At 37.6% G+C, this 18,363-nt stretch overlaps 1 protein-coding gene across 1 annotated transcript in view; it reads left to right on the forward strand.

Annotated features, from left to right (window-relative positions):
* Positions 1-1,287: 1,287 nt before the first annotated feature.
* NXPH2 (neurexophilin 2) overlaps positions 1,288-18,363 on the forward strand; it is a 127,508-nt gene continuing 110,432 nt past the window's right edge. Inside the window, exon 1 of the mRNA XM_066232870.1 lies at positions 1,288-1,426. Coding sequence (XP_066088967.1) covers positions 1,376-1,426 — 51 coding nt within the window. The 5' untranslated portion in view covers positions 1,288-1,375. The remainder of the gene's footprint in view (positions 1,427-18,363) is intronic.

The following is an 18,363-nucleotide window of genomic DNA, read 5'->3' on the forward strand; positions in this document are numbered from 1 at the left end:
CGCAACTCCAGTCCCTTGCTTCAACATGGTCGGTTTTCTTCTGTGAAAGCTTTGTGATTCTGAATGTAGAAAATAGGTTTGCCTTGCTTATTCTGTGGAAGAGGCGGCTTAGAGACTCACTCCTTGGAGAGTGACTTGACCTCTCTGGATCTTAGATTTTTATCTGTTCAATGTGGGGGTTGATGGATGATGTCTAAATTTGTGGAAGTCTGAGATCCCCATAGTTCTTTGACTTTTCTCCTCGAGTGTTCAGCACAAATAGAGTTAAAGGTTAAGGATCTCTATCTCCTGGAAGGAAACTTGGTAACTAACACCGTTCTGAGACTGCCTGCGCAGGTTTGCAGCCTCACCATACCCCTCTCCAAGATTTCCCCGAGAGGGAGAGCGCTGCGGGGTCTCCTGTCATCATTCTTCTCTTCCTTCACTGGGCACAGGGTCCCCGTAGCGCAGCTCTGTGGGTCTCCGGGACACCCAGCTGTCTCGACAATCGTCAAACCGGAGTAAGCCAGAACGCAACACCCATCTCGGTTTCTCACAGCTCTGCCGCTACCCCTCCTCGAGGTTCCTCTATTTCCCCGTTTCCACTTCCAGGGACCCTTCAGCCGCGCCAACGACACTGCACCCCTGGCTCGGGGCTCTTCGAGCTCGGGCTGCCTAGGATCAGGGCGCTCTCCCGGGATGTTCCGGGCTCCAGCCCTACCCCCTTGCCCTAGTCTTTCCAGTTCGCGGCCCCCCACGCCCCGCCCCACCCAGAACCCAGCAGTCGCCTTCCCCTCAAAACTCCCTGGGTGCTCTCGCCGCGCACTGCTTTCCTCATCCACGCGCGGAGACCGCCCGGCTCTCGCCGCCCCAGCCCACCGAGAGCAGCCTAACAGGCAGGGCGCCTTGGCCCGGCCGCGCCAGCCGGACCGGACCTCTGCGAGGGCCGACGAGGCGCCGGGCTCGCGGGCTCTCCGTCGCACTCAGCTCGGACCCGCAGCTTCACGGCGGGGCAGGATCGCTAAGCAGCTTCACGCGGGAACCCGCCCCCCGAGCGCCCGAGACAGCGCCTGCAGCCCGCGGACGCCTCCGGCTCACACGCAGCCCTCGGGACGCCGGGGTCCTGGGCGCAGCTAGAGCCCCGCGCTCCGTGCGAAGCCGCGGCGGCCCCCGCGCCCCTCTTCCACACCCTCGAAGGAGGGGCCGGGGCCCGACGGCCAGCGCTGCCCGCCCCCTCCCCGCCCGCCCGCCCACCGGCCCGCGCCGCGCCGCGCCGAGTCGGCTCCGGAAGGGACGCGCGCGGCCCCTGGCGTCCTCAGTCCTGCCCCTCGAAGTGGAGATGCGCGCCAGGCGGGCGAGGGCGAGCAGCTCGTGAGACGCCGCGCCAGCCGGCACCATGCGCCTGCGGCCGCTGCCCCTCGTCGTGGTCCCCGGCTTGCTGCAGCTGGTGAGTGCCGGGCTGGCCGCGCGCCCCGCGCGCTGGGGACGCGTTTCGGCGGGAAAGCGGCGCTGTGTCGGAGTCAGGAGCGGAGCCGTGGACTGGTTGGGACGTGGGGCTGGGGAAGTGCACAGTGGAGGGAGTCGGGCGTTGCCATGGCACAGGGGCTGGCGGGGAAGAGTCGGGGATTTTAGCAGAAGGGACTTTGGGGTCGGTGAGGGGCTCAGCAAGGGTTGGAACTTGAAGGCTGGCGTAAAGTAAGCAGAAAGTGGCCAGGAAGAAGGTGTGAGAGAAGGAAGAGGTTTATTGAGAAGCATCCAGGAGAGGCTGAGAGTAGAGAAATATGGTGAGGGTGGGCTGGAAGACCTGCCTGCCTCCAGCCCAGAATTTGAGGGGCTTGGTGGCTTTTATTCTTCACGTGGTGTTTTGCCCTGAATGTCATGCCCGCATACACTTCTTCCCAACCGCTGCATCGCGCGTCCTCCTTCACAGGGCCAGTTAGTGGCGCCTTGCTAGGGAAAAACTCGGATAAAAGATATATTGGGGGGGGGGTGCAGACCTGGATCTCTTCTTTTTTCATCTGGTGCTGGGGACACGGCTGGGGTTTTATGTTGGCAGCAACGCAGAATATAACTTTCACACCCAACTCCACACAGGAACCCCCTTTCAGGCATCTCTACGCAGTATGTATGTTCCGGAAGACCTCTCCCGCTTGGTCTGGGCGGCTCAGGGGGCGCTGAGAAATAGGGAGAGTGTTAGAAGGTGGTTCAGGGTTCGCCAGCGAGGCTCTAGGCGACTGTTGGCATTGTAACTAATTTTTCTTGGCTTTTCCCGCGTGGCGCCTTGCTCTCCTCCTTCTGAAATATACCTGTATACTGTATGTATTGCTAGTTAATTACATTTAAGGGAAATTCCCAAGTAACACCTTCAGGAAGATAACTTTTAAAGAAATTATAGAAAGGGACTACTTTGGCTCAGTATACCTTTGTGAAAGACTTTTCTGTTTTATTGGTACTTGTCTTGATAGGGTGCTGCTAAGAGGGCTTTCTCCTGATGCTGTGGTTTCTTTGGCCCTTCCTTCCTTCCTTCCTTCCTTCCTTCCTTCCTTCCTTCCTTCCTTCCTTCCTTCCTTCCTTCCTTCCTTCCCTCCCTCCCTCCCTTTCTTCCTTCCTTCCCGTCCTCCCTCCCTTCCTTCCTATTTTTCTTCCTCTCTTCTCATCCATCACTTTCTTTCTATTATTTTTATTTAGAGAGAAAGACTGAGTAACTTATGAAAGTTTCTTTATGATATGTATGATATTACAGAGGCCAAGATACTTTGCAAGTTTTGAGGGTGGAAGGGACTCTAGAAGGACTTAGGGAAGAGGAGAGGTTGCTGTAAGGAAGGACTGGCCCACTACTGTTACAACAGAGATTAGCTTCACCGCTCAGCATTATCTAAGAAATTCTTCACTGGCATCAAGAAGAAATGCATTGATGCTCTCACATGTTCTTGAATGAACTGGCATAGACTGGCTATATGTGATACTGCATGTTAACATCAATTTTACATTTAAGTAAGGCATTATGCAAGCAACATTTATGCCACATTAGTCTTTAGTATCACTTGCTATTTTAAATGTTTAATCTGGATTCCAGTAAAGGGTGATCTAACAGCATTATTTGTATGGTGTGTGCAAATAAAACTCTAAAAATATGGGGAAATCAGTTATGTAGGTAGGGTTTTCAGAATGTCTGCATGAATCTTTCAGTTTGTTCATTTAATTTTGCATTTAGTGATCATGAAATGTGTATCTATTCAACTGTGTTCTTACAGATGATGAAATATATTTCAGCATGTATGGGGATCCTATATTGTAAATATATGTATAATATCCTATATTGCAAATATTAGATATTTTTTCATACCACCATAGTCAAGAATGAATAGGAAATATATCTTGATGGTATTACATACCCTCTTTAAGACCTGGATTCTAATATTACAGTATGGATTGATTGATTAGTTTTTAAGTAAGCTTATGTCAGATACTAATCCGTTATTGGATTGTGTTTGGTTTGTAATGTTTTTTCCTGGAGCACTTTATCATGGTGAGTGAGGCGGGAGCTGCCGCTGTGTGATAAGTACACATTCCTTACACTGCTGTCCTTTTGGACAATAAAAGGCTGTTTACATTTTCCACATTCTTAGAGTTGTTTCCAGCCATATAACGCAAGAGGGTTGGGAGATCTGAAAGGAAAACAGAGTGGCTGGACAGGGTCGATCTAAATTAAAACATTTCCCAGTCTCACCACATGCTCCATCCACCCCAGCAAGTATCAAAAAGGACGGACTATACGTTACCTTTGGATGGCTGAGTTTTATTCTGCTTCTTCCAGAGGATATTGAACTTCTTTGCTAAATCCCAACAGCAAATGGATGTTTTCTAGATTTTAAAATTGTCCAGGAACTATATATACTTAATAGATCTACCCTTGTGGGGATGGAGTGGGGGCAGATTGGGTTATTATTGGAATTGGATTTACTTTTCCATCTGCACTGCAAACCGGAAGAATGTATTTTTTTAAATGCTAAATATTTTTAGTGATTAGTGAATTCATTTGAGGATATTGAAATTTAATTTTAAGTAAATTGCTTCTTTAAGCAGCCTCATTTGGGAGTTGGGCCCAAATAAGTTACTAACCCCATAATACCGGTGCAATAGCTACAATGTTCTTACTTATTTTTGTGATATTTAAAATTATTAGGAAAAAAATAAACTGAAATGATAAATATTGCAGGTAACCTATGATGTCTGTGTGTATGTTACCAGTCTGTCCAATTTTCCTGGACTATGTTCAGTGTTTTAATAGACAGGTTACTATATCTAATTAATAAGATTACTATGCACTTGCAAAATTTAAATGTCAATCCTTAATGTATTTCTTTGAAATGTTTATTCAGCAACATATTCTTTATGAAAATATTAATAGCACATTATTTATTTTCTGCCATCTAACAAACAGAATATTAGCATATGAAATTAATATTATAATAAATTGAGTGCTATTCCATGACATGATCCAAGGTAAAGACTTCACCAATGACAACTTCTTACAGATTTGCATGATAATTTATAACTCATAATAAGTGTGACTTTTGCCTTTAAATAAAATTCAAATTATACCAAGATTAAATTTGAATTTAAATGGATGATTAGCTTGATTTTAAGATAAAATTTAGCTGTGACTTTTAAAATAAGTTTGTTATACATTTCTACTTGTTGTTCTGTGATATAATGAGTTTATAAAGTAAAATATAAATTAAAAGTAGTGTCAGCAAAGTTTTAGACTCCTATAAAATAAGAACACTTACAAAAGAAGGTGTTAAAATTCTAAGTTTCTTTTCATTATGTAGTATTGTCCCACATAACCTTAAGGATATTTTTGTTTATTGTAACAAATTAATAATTTCAGTACTTGTTTAGTGTGATAGTTATAATATATATTTACTGCCAGTTCTTTATAAGTAGTGATAACCCACGACTCTCTTTCACTCAGAAATCACTGTTTCCCTCGTACAATTTTGATCAATAAACATCAAATCAGTATTTCCCAGTATGGGATCAATAGTCTTCTAGTGAAGGAGGAAAAGCATCATATCATGGTTACAATTTAGAGTTGGCTGGCCTTTAAAATTAACTCCTTCTTAAGAGCATCATTATCTTAAACATTTTTAAAATGAGAATTAGAAATAGACAATTGAATCTTCTGTTCCAGCCACTCACCACCCGGGATAAATTGTGTTCCCTGGCCTGTTCTGAGGTCCTCACCTGGTTCAGTTTGAAGTGCCTTCTGTGTAGGAAACTGGCGCTTAGTCAATGCCTTCCGCGCATAGGAAACTGGCGCTCAGTGGGAGCTTATTTTAGAGCTTAACTAAATTTCCAAATGGAAACAACAAAACTTTCTTAATCTTTGTTCTGTATTTAAATTTTTTTTCATTGTTTCTGATTAGTGGTCAAAATGCTAAAAAAAGGCTTTTTTGGAAAAAACCTTTTAGAGGTTTTACGTTGTCATCTTATAATGTGTAGCTCTTGCAAATCAACTGAATTAACAAATGTTGATTCTTATATTATGTTGCCCCTTTTATCTACTGAAGAACTAATCAATACATTTTTAATGATTTAGTCATTTAGCAAAGATGACTATAAATGTGTCCTAGGTTTATGATTTTGTAAAAGCACTAGGATTGTCTTACTGTTTACATATTCTGCAGATTTCTTTACCTGAAGCTTTCCTGGGTAAGATTTGGAAAAATAATTACAGCTGCAGATGTTAAGTACCTTCAGTTAGGGCTGTTTCAGCATTTCTGTAAAGAATCTCATTTCTATCTTAGCCATAAGCATTATTGCCAGTTTGAAGTTGGCATTTAATATCTTGATTTGAGAGTCAATTATTTTAAAACTGCTTAAAAAAATTGGTCCAAATGATTTTGAGCACTCATCCATGTGAAGCTACTTTCTAGGTATTATTGTAGTATGCAGGGTGATGAGATAATAAATTAATTTCTGTGTTATTCTTGCATAAAGGTTATAATGTAACTTGTAGCATGTTTAAATTATTTTAAATAATCTTTCCCCAATTAACTTTTTTATTGTACCACTCTAAGATTTTGTATCACTATTTTATCATGGATATTTTAATTGTGCCCAATTCAGATGCCATAGTCAGTGTTTCTATGAGTCTTTATTGTTAAGAATCTATTGGAACTTTTTTATTTCTGTGATATAACCAATGGTGTGGATGACAGTTCCATTCGTAGTTCATTATCCTGCTCAATAAAGAGGATCTAAAGCAAGTATAGGTTACAGTATAGATTTTCATGCTACAGAAAGTATTCTGAGATATAATTGATTGAAAACTTCCATTTTACGTCATTTTTAATTTGCTAAAGTTTAGATAAAAATCTTTAAAAACTGATTTATTATGCTCTAAGATTAATATATAAAAGGAATTCTATTTCTATACTATTAAAAATGAAAGTTTTGTTATTCAAAGTAAAAAGCTATAGGATATATTTTTCTTTTTTCTAGCCAGATTTTCAAGAAATTAAGATAGTTGTCTTTAAAAGTGACATTCTTGTAAATTTTGCCTTTCTTAGATTTATGGACCTATGGTAAGAGAAGTGGGAAGTTCTATAAAACAACAGTGATAAAAATGATGTTTTAGATTTGCTTATGCTTACATGTTTTCAAATTTTTTCACACAGTTTATCACATTCTATTCTCCAATAAAACAAGATAGAGAAGGCCATTTAAAATGTTTCGCGTTGTGTATTGGGAAGAACAATGCATGTAGTGTGAAAAGACTTGGGTACTACTTTTAAATAAATTGCAGATTTAACTAATGGTTACTGACTCTTTTGACCAAGACTTTACACTGAAACTGTATATTGCAGACATTGAGGCCATAGATAGAAACAGAATAGATCTGGTTCAAGAGGATGCCTGCATGTGTGGGCATGCGGGTGTGTGTGTCTTGAGCAGGTCATGTAACAGCTTTGGACACCTCATCTACAAAATAAAGTCATTAATGATAAAGTGGGTGGAAAAATATATAGTAACAGTACATATATATATATGTATAAATTTAGTATATATATTTTAAAAATATATAGAAACAGTATCTCTGGATTTTTTAAAAATGAATTACGTTTTAAGTTACTGTACAATTTAATGCCTTATATACGAATGTAATTGTTTTAAACATAAATTTTACATGAAGTGTATGCTGTTAACTACATCACAAATGATACATATGTTTAGAAGTAGATTTAGAACACTGAAAAACTTCTTAATGTTACCCCTGACAATGTAGAAAGAAAACTTAGTGAAACTAGGCAAGGAGAACACTTATTTTACACATAATCAACAAAATCAATAAAATTTTATTAAAATGGTGCAGTGGTACATTCAGGACTTCCCCTCCTATGTATGACTTTTAAATTGTAATTATTAACATTTACTCATTGTTTTAATTTAAATAAAAAGTAGATTGACTCAATTAAATTCTAATTTTTAAAATAAGGAACATTAGAGTTTAATACTGTACTTCAACCAAAAAACTAGCATGTGACTTTTGTATGTCTCAGTAAAACAGCTTGTTTAAACCAGGAATACTTATAAACTAACTCCAAAGCTTTCAGGAGTCCAGACATAAACGGTACAAAATTTTTAAAAGGAAACCAACTAAGAACTGGCATGTCAGACCTATTGAGGCTAGAGAAAATTGTTAATGGTCTTAACATGAGGAAACAAGCTAACTGAAACAGCCTGACTGCTCCTGGGGTATAAGTCCAGTTATACTTTAAACAACATAAATGTCTTTAGGAATGAACCTTGATTATGTGAGATTGCTATTTTTGGCCAACTGAAGTGATTTTAAGGTCATAAAAACGCATATAAATCTCTTCATGCAAGAATATGTATTGTGATTTTCAAGCATTGTCATAAACACTGGCAATTTAAAAAATCTTACCAGATTTACCCTGTTACATAACATGTATATTTATTCACTTGAAACAGTAGGTAACTAAAGAACTAATCTAGAGCAATGGTTTTCAACCTTTTCATACTTGGGGACTGGTGAGAATGGGAAAACTATTTTGGAGATCGCTAAGGCAGAAATCATCCGAGCATAAGCAAATTAGACTAAGATCATTGAGTCTATAATTTTCATACATCAGAGTGGTTAACTCTTTTGTGGACCAGCATGAAATTTCTGACAGTCCAATCTGAAGACTGGTGGCTGAAAGATACTGAGCTAGATTATTTGAAGGGAGAGACTGTGTGTAATTTACATAGTTGTTTATACCCATGTGATTTTCATTCCAACATTCTATCCCACATTTATGTGTGTGTGACTTAATCAGTGAAAGTAGGAATATGATAATCGGCATGATATTTTGAAGGAATAATGGATACAAGAGAATAAGGGCCCTAAACAATCATTTAACATTCTGTAGTAATGATACTTTTTATGAACAGAGTTTTGCATTTGGATGGTCCAAACAAAAGACATATGGGGTAGTTATAAGGAATATGGTAACAGAAATGAAAAGAGAGGTAAAGCTTTCAAAGACGTGTTTTCCATAGCCGTGAATTTCCCTGTTGCTCTCATGTTGATGTCTCCCAAATTTTTATTTCAGTTCCTACCCTGTTGCTCAGTCTCCAAGGTCATATTGCCATAGTTTACTGTTCAGTTTTATTTGCAATTGGATGTTTTACTACCAACTTACACTCAACATGTCCAAAGCCGTACAGGTCTTTCCTGAACAAGTGCTTCCAACATTCATGAATTCAGATCTTGAAGTCACCACCTCCTCCTCTTTAATCTGGTATCTTTGTGTTCAGATAAGTGACTTATTATAAAGTGCTACATGGTTTACAAGATTCTTTCATGTATGTCATCTTATTTTATGTTTTATTTTCACATCAGCTCCAAAAGGTAAACAGAGTAGTTATTGCCTCTATTTTATAGGTGGAGAAACAGGAGCGTTGAAAGGTTTCAGAGATGGACTGTAGACCATGCAAATGGTGAAAGTTGAACTATCCATCCAGTCCAGCCCTTGAGTCATGACAGCATCCATTTGTAGCAAAAGGTTGTGTGACCCATCTCTGGAACCTAGAATGATGTACATGAGGGACATTTATAGGAAACATCTCATTCTGCTCAGTGACCGCGCTGAGGTAAAAATCTCATGCATTCATTTTAGGAACGTTCTAAGCAAGTTTGTTATAAAATCAAACAAGTTAAATAGAACAAACAGATTCGTGGATCGTGTTCCTTAATTAGGAGTTCTATTTAGAATTGAGCCTCACAATGAGCCTCACAGAGTTTGAAGCCAAGTGTTCCAGCTTCTCTGCAGCCTGAGGGTTAATTGATGGCTGAGTATGTGGTTCCACTGAGGATCAGCAGAGGATTTGAGAGTTCCTCTGATTTCTCAAGATCCCAACCCACACTATGGCAGATTAACAACATGAACAAGGAGAGAACGGCCCTAATTTCTAATGAGGGCCACTTAATCCTTGTTTTCTAATGGACAGGTGGGGGTATGAGATGCCGCTAGCGTGGTGGGGGAAGCCATTTATTACTGCAGATGCTCACACTTGTGCAGACCTGTGAGCATTCATATAGAGTTTTGCTTTACTGGTAGCATACTTGTTCTTCTCTCACTCTTTCTCTCTTTTGTACTTTTTATGAAAAAATGGACCTTATTATAAAGGTAGTATATGGTAGTGGATGTTACTCTTTACTCAAATTCATTTGAATGTCATTTAGCATCTCTATGCTCCCTTTTTGGTTTTTATTTTACCACTAGGCACTTGTAACTTCCTTCAGAGGATGTCCTCAGGTTGTTGGATACACCTTACTAGAAAGAGCTCAGAGCCAGACTGCTGTTTCCTTTTCTCCAGGGTAATTCTTGACAAATGACCAACAAGGGCCAGAATGTGAAAAGAGCTGCTCCCTGGCTCTGAGGTATAACTGACACTCTGGAGCGTGCCTGTGGCAGGCGGCTGACGAGGCTTCAGTGGGCCTTGGCCTGAGATCGCACTCCAGGCTCCCTCCCACTCTCTGACCTATCGCCTCACCCCCAGCCCTGCAGCGGACTTCTCTGCCAGCGGTTCATTGTAAAATCACTTGTGTCAAACTCTTGCCTGGCGGTCTGGTTCTGGGAAATCCAACCATAGATTTCTGTTTACATTGTTTTTAACATTGAGAAATTTTTATAGTGGCCATTCTCACCCTGCCTCTTTTTGCCATCTCACAGTAAGAAATGTTCGTGATTAATATTTTAAATACTACTCTTTTTCTAACTTCTTTTTAAATTTATTTATTTATTTTAGAGAAGAGAGACAGAGAGAAAGATAGAAAGAGAGAGAAGGGGGCAGGAGCAGGAAGCATCAACTCCCATATGTGCCTTGACTGGGCAAGCCCAGGGTTTTGAACTGGTGACCTCAGCATTCCAGGTCGACACTTTATCCACTGCGCCACCACAGGTCAGGCTAGTGATTAATATTTTAATATGCATCTTATCAAAGATCATGGCTATGTATGCTTTTATCATAATTATATCAGTGCAACATAATGTTCTATAACATGCATTTTTAATGCAATAATATGTTGTGGTTATTTTAATACAATATATAATAATTTACATCTTTAAGAATCCTTAATATTTCATGGCATTGATGATCCATAATGCATTTAATTAGTCCCGTATTAATTTTTCATTGTTCTGAATTTTTTGAATACAATTATGAGTGTATCTATAAAATGTATTCCTAGAATTAAAAATGCAGATTCAATGCTGGGACTATACAATATGAATAAAAATAAAAATAAATTTTACCTTAAATAACTGTACCAAAATACAGTACCAATTACAGTGTATATGCATACCTATTTGCCTATCTGGATAGTGTATTTCTTTTTAACTTTTTGTCAATCTATTAGAGGAGAACATCTCATTGTTTTCAAATGTTAGAATAGTCAAGTGTGTTTTTATACTTCATAATTTGTGTTTCTTTATTTTGTGATTATTCTTTTAAAATAATTACCCATTTTTCAATTCCCTTTTTCAACAGCCTTTAAATGTTTAATTTCATTTTTATAATACTCTTGAATAATTTTTTTATTATTGGATATTTTATGCATTATGGTGTTGTGGATATAATTTCCATGCCTGACATTTAAAAATTCTTTTTTGCTGGTATATGAGGAAAGCTGTTTATTTTAGCATAATTATGCTTATATCAGTTCTTTTTCTGAACTGGGTTATTAATTAAATTCTTCTGGGTTTTATGTGTAGACAATCATATCTGTAAATAACTTTATATTTGCTCTCTGTTTTGAAATCTTGTGACTCTTACATTCAAATATATTCTACTCATGTATTAGGTAGAACTCTCAGAATGTTGCTGAATAACACTGTTAAGTAGATTTTTTTTTCATAATTCCAACTTTAAGCTTTACTAAATATGATGTTTACATTTAGTTTCTAATAAGTAATCTATCAAGTTAAGAATGTACTTGTCCATTTTAGAATAAATTTATAGCAATTATAGAGGTTGATTTTAGATATGTTTTTATCATTCTTCAAAATGATTCTATATTTTAAAAATGTTAACTTGTTCATGTTTCTTATTTATGAATAATTTTCCTAACATTAAGCCATTTAAATAATAAACTATCTATATTCTAATACATTGATATATATATATATATATATGTTCTTATGTTGTTAGCACTTTATTTAGAAACAGTGATTCTATATTCCTAAGTAAAATATGGCAAAGTGAAACATGGAAGATTTTGTATCGGTATTATTCTAAAATCATAGTTAGAAAAAAAATCTATATTTCCCTCAGTTCTAGAAGAAGTTGAAATAATTAAGAGTTGTTTTTTCCTTGGAAGTTTATTGGGAATTATTTTAATTCATTTGGGTCTTTTTCTGTTAGGCAAGATCTTTTATAAACATTTCATTTCCTTTATGGGTGCTTATCAATTCAGTTGTTCAACCCGTATAGAATCCCTTTTGTTGATTTTAAAAGAAAAGTACACATTTTTTTGTGTATCTTCAAATTTATTTAGCATAAACTTATATATACTACTACCTTAATTTAAAAAATACTTACTTCATCCCTTTGAATTTATGCCATATTTCCCCTGAAGCTGTATTAACCGTTTTGTAACAGTAGCAGCAAGGAGACTGCCCATTCTCTCTGCAGGTCTACCAGTGTAAGTAAGGAGCTTTCTGTGGCAGATTCCATAGGTAATTTTCTAAGTGGTCTAACCTGACTGAAACCTCACATAAAGGGGTCCAAGCTGAATGAAGCCTCACGATGAAGGGTAAGCCGCAGCCCTCTTTCTGCTCAGTGAAGAGCCAAGCAGCCTGCCTCCTGGCAGGTCCCTAGTTGGTGCCTGCGGGCAGGGCTCTTCCAGCTCCTCCTGCACTGAGCTTGGTGGTGGGAAGCTGGTACTCTATGGGAGGTAGATCCGAGGTTACTTCTTAGGCGCTGTTCTTTGCCTTCACTTGGTTGCAGGCTGCTCAGCACACTTGGCTTTTCCATCATCTGATTCACTCGGTTCTCAAGTTTTGTGGACTCTTGGCATCCTTTCCTCTTTCTAGCACCACTATGCATTTTTTCTGGTTTTTACATCCCTAGTTCATTTCACTGGAAATTTGGGAAGGAGGCAGGTAAATATATTCACTCAGCTTTTCCCATTGCAGCTGGAAGCCTTTTAGTCTTTTTTGGCTCATCTTTCTTTATCTCCTACAATATCCATTCAGTCACAAAATCCTATGAAATTTTCTTCCAAATCCCTCTGTCTCTTCCCACCACCTGCTGCCATTTCATCACTACAGAAGCCTTCTAGCTTATCTGCCTCATTCTAACATAAGCCTTCTAATTTCATTTCACATCTTTCTTAAATTCTCTTTTGATTTACTATGCCGCTCCACTATTAAGAATGAGACTGCTCTCCTTTATACTTAACACATGGAATCTAAATTTTTCTTCCTGGTTTTCCAGCCTTGAATCTTTCATCCAGTATTCATCACATATTCTTAATGGCAGCCAGGTCTTTATTCTTGATACTCAACAAATACTTTGGAATACAGGGAAAGCATAGGTTTTGATATCAGATTGACTCACTGCTTTAATCTCTATTATCTTGATCAAGCCATTAAGTCAACTCAGTGTCAGTTTCTTTCCTCATAAAATAATGGTAATTATAGTTATTGGGTTATGATGATTATATATAAAATGTAAAATATCTAGTACCTTAATAAAAGTCAGTTTTTATTTTCACCTATGACAGCTTAGATTCTTTGTGTACAGACAACAGAAACTGACTGACGAACTTAGGCAGGGAAGAAATTTATGAAAACAAGACAGCTTACATGAAAGGTTGAAGAACCAGACATATCTAGGCAGAATCAAGACGATGAATAAATACCAACTTGTTTTTTGTTTTTTCTTAATTTAGGTCTCGTTTTACTTCCTTTAAGATAGCACATTCTGGTTGAGATTGCCTAGTTGGCTTGGGTTATATGTCTTGGCTTGAGAAGGGTGGGTCACTTTGATGACTATATATTCTGGGGAAATGACACAATATGTTCCAATTTAAGAAAGTGTAATCAAAGCTCTCACTAAAGGGAGACCTCCGTTAGAGAAAGAGGCCAAACACCTACAGAGAAGACCCATTTTAGGTTTTTATCTTAATCACCATAGTCTTTCGCTCTAAATTAGAACAAAAAACTAATGATCATCAGACATTTAAGAGAGCACATTAGCAAAAAAAAAAAGAAGGACAAAGAGTAACTAACAGAACTTACTCTGGAGGAGGCAGATTTCAATTTTAAGGGCTTCTAATTAGTATTTGGAGATAGTCAAGAGAATATTCTGCCCTGAAAATAAAAGCAAGCTGCCTCCTGAAGAAAGAGCTACTGGGTAACAAGAAAGAATTCTTGAAAATGAAATATATAACTGACAAAATTAAAAAGTCAGGGAGAAGATTGAAAAGAACAGGCTAAAACCATACTAATGAGCTGTACGGTGAAGTCAAGAAAAGCTACCATAACAGAGTCAAAAGACCCAATGAGAAATATGAGAGAACAGGGAAGAGACACAGATGATTAACCTAGAAAATCCAGTGAGGAGCCCCAGAAACAACACACTATGAGGGGAACAAACATAATAATAATAATAATAATAACAATAATAATAATAATAAAAACCTGTTGTATGGCTGATTAAGAAAACAAAATCCTGGTGAAATTCCTGAACTCAAAAGAAAAAAATAGGAAATACTAAGAAATTTCAGAGAAACAAAATAGATGACTGATAAAACAAATGACTGATAAAACAAATGACAGATGACTGATAAAACCCTTTATTAATCACACTGGATGTGAGAAGCAATGGAATAATGTCTTCAAAGTACTGAAGGGAAAGTAATATTGAACTGATTGCCAAATTATCAATCAAGTATGAAGGAAAAGGAAGAGGGAGAAGAGGAAGAGTAAATCAGAAAATCAAAAATGGCATTTGGAGTATGCAATTATCTCAGGGGAGACTTTATATGGAAAAATTTTCAGAGGTATTACTTCTGCAAAGCAAGAAGAATAGAAAACAGGGGACCGATGTGGGATACAGTGGCATCTGATCGTGGCTCTGAAGAAGTGAGGAAGCCAGAGCAAGATTCCTTAGCCTCTGACCCTGGGAGGGAATGGGGTTTCATTTCCTCTTCTGTGGTCCAGTCTCACTGTGGCCCTAAGGGGGAATTTATTTAAATCACCTCAGTTATATAAATGCTGTTTATTAGTTTGCTGTGTTTGAAAAGCATTTTCAAAAAAACATGAATGATATATATACAGTTTAAGAATGGAATGTAACTATAAATATTAATGAACTAAAATAAAATAATGTAAGAATTTAGAGGTTAAAGGAATACAAAAGGTGAAGACAGTCAAGCATTTCAATTTTCTTATTTTTCATAGTAGGAAGTTAAGAGAAGCCGTCTAATGGGAATAAATTAAAGCATAAAGGCTTAAAATCTTTGAAATAATAGAAGAATTAGAAGTAATACAACCAATAAAATTTCAGTATGTACATTTAATTATTTGTTTTCATTTCTTCTATTATTTAAATAGATTAGAAAAATAAATTAAAAATTAACATCTGGAAAAAGAATTTTGAGCTTAACATGTGATTTCATATTTGTTTGCTTCTTTTTCTATAGTGATTTTGACAAATATTATTTCTATGTGAATTTCAAAATAAAGAAGTTGCTTACTAGTGGGGAGTGCTGTCTGGCAGTGGTCAAGACATGCTCATGGGGTCATGGATTCTCCTCACCAGGAAATGATCAATGCATTTATGCCATAGATTGTGGTGACACTTTTATGGGTATGTACTTATCTTTAAACTCATCATGTTGTGTACATTAAAAATTTACACCTCTTTGTAGGTCAGTCGTGCATCAATAAAATGGTTATAAAATGGGTAAGCAGAAGTGCATTGTGGGATGTTCAGCATTACTGTTGGCCTCTGCCCACTAGTTGCTGGTAGCTCACTCCCAATTTTGACAATCAAAAGTGTTCCCAAACATTGACAGATGTCCCCTGGGGAACAAACACACCCTAGTTGAGAACCACAGTTGTAGAGGATTCCTGGCTGTGAAAGCTAACCCAAGTGACTTCTTTGGTCTTTTCCAGTTAAATATTTTGTCTTTGTTGGCAAGGGGACAGACTTTTGCATAAACCTAGTGTCTTTCTTAATATAGTTCAAATCAAGCAATATGTAGGTTTTGCCCCACCCTGTAATATCTGTTCATGTGGAAATAATACATTAATTAATAAATAATAGAAGAATAAAGTCTTTTGCATACTCACAACTGTAAGCCTACTTTTTGTCACATGCTGTAATTGAGTGCCAGCTCTATCAGGCACTGTGCCCAGTACACTCATCTCTATTTGACAAATTTTTCTTTTTGAGTTAAATGAATGATGAGTGATCTTGTTATTCCTTATTGGTAGATAGTTCTCTCTTGAACAGATATTCACACATTTTGTTTTGCCTAAGGTACAGGTCTAGCCAGTTGATAGGGCTGGCTCTGAGTTTTAGTAAAACCTTCAAATTTCCATACATGCATTTTAAAATGCAGACATGAGAAAATACTTTGGAGAAGATAACAAATGAAACAAAAAATGACAATTACAAATAATAATTGGTTAACAAAACTGTGAGCTGCATCACACCATCTGCATATTTGTTACAATTAAAATATAATGGGATTACATTCTTCAAAGAGTTTATCACAACCCAGATCACATTATAAATATCAAAACTAGAGAGTAGCACTTTTGAGTGGAAATTTTGATCCAGTGTTTATCCTCTAAGATTTTTTTAGCTCAAGTTTATTCTTAGGAACTAGAATTTATTTTCTTTTTATTGAAAAATTGGGGTTAAATTTATGAAATGTAAACTATGAGTTACTCTACTTTTGTAAATTGTATTAATCACTTCTACATTGGAATGCATTTTTAATTAAATTTCTCTTTTAAGGCAATTCTTATATTTTAAAAATGTACCTATGAAAGTATACTATCAGAGTTGCTTCTTCTCCCCAGAGATAAACATGGTAATAAAACAGTAAACGGCTCTCTTCCTGTCCATCTGTCTCTGTCTCTCTCTCGCGCACGCTCACTAAAAAATAAATAAATTTAAAAAGTGTAAACAGAATATGTCTTAGTGTCAAATTTAAGAGATGTTTTTATGAAATTATAGCTATGCATAAATAATGACCTTACTTATTAGGGTAAAGTGAGGTCTGCAGTGGACTGCATCTGGGCCTTCTGTAACATGGAAAAGCCTCCGCCTGAGCTCCTGTGGCTTTCTGAGTGTTAGGGACTCCTAGGGTAGGCCAGCGTGTTCTTGCTCCTGCCTTGAGACATATGCACATACATGCACACAAATAACACTCCCTTTTTGAACGTTACTCTCCACATTAAAAGTGGTATCTTTTTATTGACAGAAGGACATCTTGTCTCTACTATGAGAGTAATCTCTATTATGGTACTGTCTCTCTCTGTCCTAAAGAGCCAGTATTGTTTGGTAGACTCTTAGCTTTCATCAAAGACTAGTGTAGGAAATGCCGTAGAAAAACATTTTTTGGTGATGCTTATATATATTTTTTTTCTTTTTTTCCAGAAGAGGATTATGACTTTAATATTATCAGCAGATGCATAGTTTAGCTTTTAATCTACTTTTGCATATATTGCTGACATTAATTAAAATGTACATATATTTCCTTCCCAGTGTGATCTAGGTAGCTTGACAGCAAGGAACTAATTCTTCTTTTATAGCATACAGAGTATTGTTTCTTTTTTTTTTTTTTTTTTGTACTTTATTTATCTTTTTTTTTATATATAATTTTATTTTTTTAATGGGGTGACATCAATAAATCAGGATACATATATTCAAAGATAACAAGTCCAGGTTATCTTGTCGTTCAATTATGTTGCATACCCACCACCCAAAGTCAGATTGTCCTCCGTCACCCTCTATCTTGTTCTCTCTGTGCCCCTCCCCCTCCCCCTTTCCCTCCCCCATTCCCCCCTCCCCCCCGTAACCACCACACTCTTATCATTGTCTCTTAGTTTCACTATTATGTCCCACCTACGTATGGAATTATACAGTTCCTGTTTTTTTCTGATTTACTTATTTCGCTTCGTATCATGTTATCAAGATCCCACCATTTTGCTGTAAATGTTCCGATGTCATCATTTCTTATGGCTGAGTAGTATTCCATAGTGTATATGTGCCACATCTTCTTTATCCAGTCATCTATTGATGGGCTTTTTGGTTGTTTCCATGTCCTGGCCACTGTGAACAATGCTGCAATAAACATGGGGCTGCATGTGTCTTTACGTATCAATGTTAATGAGTTTTGGGGATATATACCCAGTAGAGGAATTGCTGGGTCATAAGGTAGTTCTATTTTCAGTTTTTTGAGGAACCACCATACTTTCTTCCAAAATGGTTGTACTACTTTACATTCCCACCAACAGTGGATGAGGGTTCCTTTTTCTCCACAGCCTCTCCAACATTTGCTATTACCTGACTTGCTAATAACAGCTAATCGAACAGGTGTGAGGTGGTATCTCATTGTCGTTTTGATTTGCATTTCTCTAATAGCTAAAGAAGATGAGCATCTTTTCATATATCTGTTGGCCATTTGTATTTCTTCCTGGGAGAAGTGTCTATTCATATCCTCTTCCCATTTTTTTATTGGATTGTTTGTTTGTTTGTTGTTGAGTTTTATGAGTTCTTTGTATATTTTGAATATTAAGCCCTTATCTGAGCTGTTGTTTGAAAATATCATTTCCCATTTAGTTGGCT

The sequence above is a fragment of the Saccopteryx bilineata genome, chromosome 5 (genome assembly GCF_036850765.1).
Source record: "Saccopteryx bilineata isolate mSacBil1 chromosome 5, mSacBil1_pri_phased_curated, whole genome shotgun sequence".
NCBI classification, from domain to species: domain Eukaryota; kingdom Metazoa; phylum Chordata; class Mammalia; order Chiroptera; family Emballonuridae; genus Saccopteryx; species Saccopteryx bilineata.